Source organism: Anser brachyrhynchus (assembly GCF_964034855.1).
Source record: "Anser brachyrhynchus genome assembly, chromosome: 5".
In the NCBI taxonomy this organism is placed as follows: domain Eukaryota; kingdom Metazoa; phylum Chordata; class Aves; order Anseriformes; family Anatidae; genus Anser; species Anser brachyrhynchus.
Genome location: NC_137699.1, coordinates 28946567 through 28953061, shown reverse-complemented (window position 1 = coordinate 28953061; position 6495 = coordinate 28946567). Strand labels below are relative to the sequence as shown.

Here is a 6495-nt window from a genome sequence, read left to right as displayed (position 1 = left end):
GCCCGTCCCTCAGGCCCGGGGGGGGGCGAGGCGGGGCTGCGGGAGCCGCCGCGCCCCACCTATGGCGGCGGCCGCGGGCCGTGACGGACGGGCGTGGGGCGCAATGAGCGGCGCGCTGCCTGCGGGGGACGGCCAATGAGGAGCGGCCGGAGGCGGGGCGCCGCGGCTCGTCCCGCCCCCGCGGTGCGGCGCGCGGCCGGAGGCGGAGGGGAGGAGGGAGGCGGAGGGGGGGGAGGGAGCGGGCGCCGCCGCCGCCTGCTCGGGCTGAGCGGCCGCGGGCCGGGCACAGCGGCAGCGCCGGGACGGGGCGGGGCGGGAGGGGGAGGACGCACGGACCGGCGGACGGACAGACGGGTTAGACAGACGGAGGGACGGACGGACGGAGGGACAGAGGGCCGGGCTGCCTGCCGCCATGGATCACTACGACCCGCAGCAGACCAACGACTACATGCAGCCGGAGGAGGACTGGGACCGCGACCTGCTCCTCGACCCGGCCTGGGAGAAGCAGCAGCGGAAGGTGGGCACCGGCACCCGGCCACCGGCACCCGGCCACCGGGGATGCACCGGGCAGCCGGGATCCCCCCCCCCCAACCCCGGTCCGCCCCGACCCCGCCGGGTGCTCCCGGGGGGTACCGGGGGGGGGCCGGCCCCGGCGGCGGGAGGGCAGCGGGGCGCCGGGGTGAGCGGTGGGGGCTAGGGCAGGGCTTGCGCGGAGCCATGTCCAAAAATGGTAACATTCGGCCCTTTTCTGTCCCTTTTTTTTTTTTTTTAAACTCGCGGGGAGGGGAGTTGGGGAGTTGCAGCCTCGCCGCTTGGGTCCTTCTCCTGGTTATTCTCAGCCCCCTCTCCTCCCTCAGCCCGGAGCATCCCGTGTCGGACCGCTCCCAGCCCCGATCCCCCCGCACGTTTCCGTGGCGGTCCCTGCGCGGGGCGGCAGCGGGGCAGGGCTGCACGCAGCACCCCGCCGACGGGGCAGGGGCACCCCGGGCGGCCGCCGCCTCGCCTCGTCCCGGGGAGCCGTCGCTTGTTCGCCCCGGGCTGGCGCTTCCAGCCGTGCCTCGCCCTGCCCGCAGGCAGGAGAGTCCCCAGACCTCCCCTCCTAGCGGGTACGGTGCCCTTAGGCACGTCTGAGGGGCGAATAGCGCTAATCGCGTTTGCTCCGGTAAGGGGACTTCTTCTTCTCCAGCCCCTTCCCTTCCCACCTCCGCTGCTTTCGGATCGAGGGCTTCCAGGCTCTGCTGCCTGTCGCCGTCTGAAGCAGCGCGGCTGGGAAGCCTTTCCCCTGGAGCCCGACGAGTTAATCGGAGGTGAGAGCTGCGGAGCTTCTGTCAGCAGTTTCCCCGCCCGGGGAGACTCGCGTGGTGTGGGGAGACAGCGTGAGAATGAAAGCACGCAAACGAGGGCACGTAGTTGGGAGCGAGCCGGCGGTGTGCGAGCTTGCGCCTCAACAAAGGAGAAAGAGGAATGCAATCTCGGTCTGGGGTGTGAGCGCTGGATGGCTTATCTGCGACCAGGCTCCGCTCCCGTGCGGAGGGAGAGGAGTTGCCTCCTGTTCCAGAGGGCTGCCCGGCCGCGATCGGTGCCTCCAGCCCTGCACCCCGGCGGGCTGATGGGTCTGGGAGCGGCCCGTGGGGCCCAGGGCGAGACGGGCAGCGTTGCTCATCGCCCGCCAGGGGAAATGGCTGTCACGCTGTGCGCGCGGCTTTTTGCCTTTCATGGGGCGGCGAGGGGAGCGAGAGCGGCTTACGTGCGGCGGGACGCTGACGTGGGCGTTGGAAGCAGGAGCTGAACCTTTGGATTAACGAGGAGTCCCAAAACAGGAGTTGTGGCACGTGCCCCGAAGGCCACGGCTTTTTTAATTACCTCCTTCCAGGAGGCTTTTAGTCCTCGTGGTCCTATCACAAGAGGGGGACAGAGAGCCGCTCTGTTAACTTGGGTTACTTGTGCGCAGGAGGGGAGAAGCCAGGAGAGAGCTGGAAGGTATTCGTGTGTCTGCTTTGAAATTATCCGAGCCGATTTCTTTACATGGCCAGCTGCTGCCAGTGAACGTGGCGGCCCTGCTGGGGCCTTGGGGCTTGCTTCAGAGGGTGGGGGGGTAACAGCACCCGGCGGGCACAGACCTGGGGCAGACGGTGCACTGAGACCGTAACCCCTTCTTACCTGCAAAATGAAGTCACTGCAGTAATTACAGCTAAACCTTTGTCTCTCTGCACAGGACTGATAGCTTACCAAGGTGAATCGGAGAGATTCACGCTTCCCAAATGATCTGTAGGCTCTCTTCCGGATCAGCACTGGGGCTTTCTACTTGGCTCACGTGTTTTAGGTTTTTCTTCATGCAAGGAATAGCTAGAGAATTTCTAAAAAGCCTGTCTGTCTAGAAATAAAAGGGCACTGAGATCTGAGAAGCAGAAAATGGCTTTGGAAGAGCGCTGGGATGTTGCTATGTGAACTTAATTCTGCTGTTTATGAATTATGAGTACATGCGATTTTTCTGCCTACATAAATGGCTGTTTGGACGATCAGCTCTTAGAAATCGCTGTGCCTGTTGCAGCATTGCCATTCAGTCAGGGGCCTTTATCAGCGGGCGATCGCTGACGTCTCGCTGCCTGCAGGCAGAAGAGCCAGGCCTCTCCCATGGGTGAGACTCGCTTTCAGGTGCTGGCAGCAGTAGACCCCAAAGCTTCCGTGCCAGCGTGGGGAAAGAGAGATGAGGAAAGGTCTGCGCAGGGATTTAAGTACCACCGAATTATTGTAGCATTGCCGCTGCACTGATGCCAACCAGCGAGGCAGATCTGAAACTCTGGTGCTTAGGTTTCCCCTGGGAGCAGGGGCAGCATCTCTAAAGAGCTGGCACCTCTGGTCATGCAGACAGCGAGTGTCTGTGTGGGAAGCAGCCGTGCTTCGCTGGCCATTTCCATCCATCTCGGCAGCTCCTGGGCACTGTCCTGCCTGGCTTCTGCAGCTGGGACCAACTGGGGCCTGGGACACAGTCAGGGGATGTTGCTCAGGGATGGATTGAACCCAGCTCCACGTCCCTCAGCTGCACGGGCTCAGCAGAGCTAATGGCAGGTGTCAGAAGCAGGGAGACCTGCTGATTTTTCTTTTATTTTTAGTAATGGGCTCAACAGGTGTGCTGTGCTCTAAGGAGGACAAGTTTCAGGGAGCTGGTGAGCAGGTGTCCTACCTTACGGAGAGGGGCATGGCTGGCTGGGGCGGTGCTCGAGGTATGGTCTCGTGAGCTGCTTTCACACAGGTAGACAGAGGGACAGCAGGGTGATCTTCATATTTCATAACTGGACACTGAAGTTAGGCCTCTAACGCTGGTCTCACACCTTCCCGCCTGCCCCTTCCTCGGAAGCTGCTGATTTAAAATTCGGGGATAAAGCGGCAGCGCTTCGGAGGGAAACAGCTTTCCAGTCACACAGCTTTCCACAGGAAGCATTTTTGTGCCTATCAGAAGAGACTCTGAGAGGTTTTAAAGAGCTCGTCGCAGCGCTGCTATTCATAAGTGGCAAAAAATGTAATGTGCAGAACAAACTGCTACTTCTCGCTTGATTTGAGCCTCTGCACAGCCTTTTGTACGGGAGCAGGGTCTCTGCTGGGGATTAAAATACTTTCCTCTCTGCGCTATTGGACTCATCTCAGTAGTTTCTTCTAGCAGCCTTGTCTTCCCTCTCCCTTTTTTCTTCTTTCCTGTCTGGAGTCAGGCCTCAGAGTAGCACTAGCCAAGGCATAATGAGATTGATCTCGCTGTTTTCCAGCGTTACGAAGCAGAACTTGCCGAGAGCCATTGCCAAGGTCCCACCTGAAAAGCAGCTGTCGGTCGGCGCAGACCAGCTTGCCTTGTAAAAAGCGCGTACCTGGGCGCTCATTCCCTGGCCAACAGGCTGCCTCTTGTGCCTGCAGACGCTTTTCCATCCCAATTGCAGCTGGCCAGCAGCGGGGTTCAGACTTCTTCTGGGCCCTGTGGGGCTCTTGGTGCAGGAGCTGCATTCAGCCCCGAGTGCCTGGACGAGCTGCCGGGTGTTCAGCACCCGTGGTGCATCTCCTGCCCCCTCCCACCAGCCCCCAGCATCCTGGAGGGGTCCGAGGTGGCGCCGAGGTGATGCTGGTGCTGCTGGGACCTGGTGCCGGGGGCTTTGAGGGGCAGCGGGTGGTTCTGGCTCTCCCGCTGGTCGCCCATTTTGTGGGCCGGTTGTTCAGAGTTTATTTTAAAATCTGGCCTGAAGTGACTCGTCCAAGCTGGGGGCGAAACAGACCCTTTAAACGCTGAATTGCTTGCTGACTTGACAACGTGAGTAGGAAGCAGTGTTCGTTGCAACATACAGAAGACAGCCATATACAACGTCAGTGCTGTAAGGAGACATAGTAATGCTTTTCCTTAAGGTATCAATGAAATAAATGTGCCTTGTCTTTGTCCAGCGCTGCTCTGCCTCTCCAGGTTGGCACCCCTGTGGCAGTAAATGATATCACCAGCTGAGAGAGCTGAAGCGTTCTGGTATACGGTGCTACTGAAGCAGTGATAGCACGAACTTTGGGAACACGTTTTCTGCCCTGAAGAAATGCTGCGTGCAGTTGTTATTCGTGAAACTGCTGAAATTCTTAGTCGGGAATGGCAATCTCCCAAACCCTCCGCCATGAGCTACATCTGAAGATACGTATGAATACAAGGGTGGTCCCATACCCCCAAAAGCTATGCATCTGGTAGCACTGCTGTGTCTGCACCTGACAGGTCTTACTGCTCTCATTATGATTTGAATTTTGCTGTGCTAATCGCCTCTGTGTCTGAGGTGGGGTTGTTAAGGGCAGAAAATATTCATTAAATTAGCTCACGTCCCTCGCAGAAACACCCCACCTCGCAGGCTGCTGGTAACATGCTCATACCGAGGGTGACTAATCTCTCTGACAAGACGTAGAAGTGGCAGTCACCACTTCCTTTCCCCTTGGTTCGAGTGCCCTCCCTTCCAGGCAGGGCCTGGTTTGAGAAGGGTGGCTTCGTTTCCAGAAAGCTGCGCTTCTGGTGGCTGCTGGGGGCCCATCTGGAGGCGCGATGCCACACGCAATCCCTGTAGCTTGCTAAAGTCACTTTCAATACCTCCCGCTGTAGTTTCAGCAGCGGCATAAATGCTCGTGGTTGGTGAATACGCAGCACTGGCCCCTTTGCTCCCTCTGTAAGTGACACCGATGACAACCAGCGGGTGATCACGAGGAACGGCCTTCGTGGTCTTCGCAGCGTGGGCGTGCTGCAGGCAGGGTGGCCCTGCTGCACGTAGGATTCTCTGTATTGCACTCACTGACACCAGTATAGAAGCAGGATGGGGAAATTGGTAAGGCTGCTCACTCAGCTGCTGTTTTACAGTCATGTAGGCAGGCAATACAGGTCACCAGGTTGTTATCTTTCAGATCAAGCTTTTGCTGTTTAACATAGGTAGCTTGTCGCCAGATACTTGTTCTTCAAAACGGTAAGGTGAGAAGTTGCTGTAGGGGGTCTCTAGAAGTATCTGGCTTTGTGGATCAGCTACTTGTCCTTGAGTGTGGGAGCTGCCTCCTGCTTTCTGTGATCAGGTTTCATGTGTTTTGTGATCAGGAAGTGTGCTTGTGGGTTTTTGACAAGAACATTATTTTTCATCGTAACCTTCAGATACGTGATGAATGAGGCGCGCACGCTTTGCAGCGACTTACAGCCTATTCAGCAGCCAGTTTGAGAGAGGAACTTAGGAGAAAGCATGGGTTAAAAAGAAGACTGCGCGTTCTTTGGAAGGCTCTGCTACAGACCCCAAGGAGCCACTGTGAGGAGAGGCACTCGCCAAACTGGATTGAATTGTTCATCCTCCTTATCCTCTAGGGAAGGATGAAATACCTCAAAGGCATCCAGTTACCAGCCCACTGATGTAAAATGTGCCTGTCTGGGGAACTTCTCACGGGCTGCTTCAGGCTAGCAGCTTACCAAATCACACGCACAAGAATTTAATGATGCTTTTGGTGCGTGGCTGCAGAGGCCTGACGTGATGACGTTGCTTCTCCCCTGCCCGCTTGCAGTGCAGCATGGGGTAGCTGGGGGCATGTGGCCTGCTGCCCTGCCACGTAGTGTCTTTAAGCAGAAACTTCAGTTTTCTCGGCTGTCTGGTGAGAACTTGGGCCCTTAGATGGAAATGGGTGCTTTTGTGTGGGGTGGTGTTGCCTCGCCATGAAAAATCAAGTGTAGCTGTGAGAACGTGGGCTGGTAAACCTGTTCAGTAAAAACCTTTGTGAACGCTAAGGCCACATTTTTAGAAGTCCTGTGTGTTACAGTGGATGCTACCTGCACTTCACAATGCCCAGGTGGCCACCATGAATTGTAATAGCGAGCCCCAGCTGCTCCTGCTGTAGGCACTTTGCTCTTCTCATGTGAGATGCACCTTCACAGCCCAGCCGTGTGTTTCTAGCTGGAGGAGGAGCAGCACTTGGTGAGCCCCCCTGGCCTGTGCACTTTCCTCTGCAGCCTCGTTGGGACAA

At 57.8% G+C, this 6495-nt stretch overlaps 1 protein-coding gene across 7 annotated transcripts in view; it reads left to right on the top strand.

Annotated features, from left to right (window-relative positions):
• The first annotated feature begins 213 nt into the window (after nucleotides 1–213).
• Nucleotides 214–6495, top strand: part of ACTN1 (actinin alpha 1) — an 86933-nt gene continuing 80651 nt past the window's right edge. For 6 of the 7 annotated variants that reach the window (XM_080595379.1, XM_080595378.1, XM_080595377.1 and 3 more), the window contains exon 1: nucleotides 214–517. In XM_080595379.1, the coding sequence (XP_080451505.1) occupies nucleotides 413–517 (105 nt within the window). In that variant the 5' untranslated portion in view covers nucleotides 214–412. Of the gene's footprint in view, nucleotides 518–833; nucleotides 1308–6495 lie in introns of those variants that run through there. The other variant, XM_080595375.1, reaches the window with a different exon arrangement.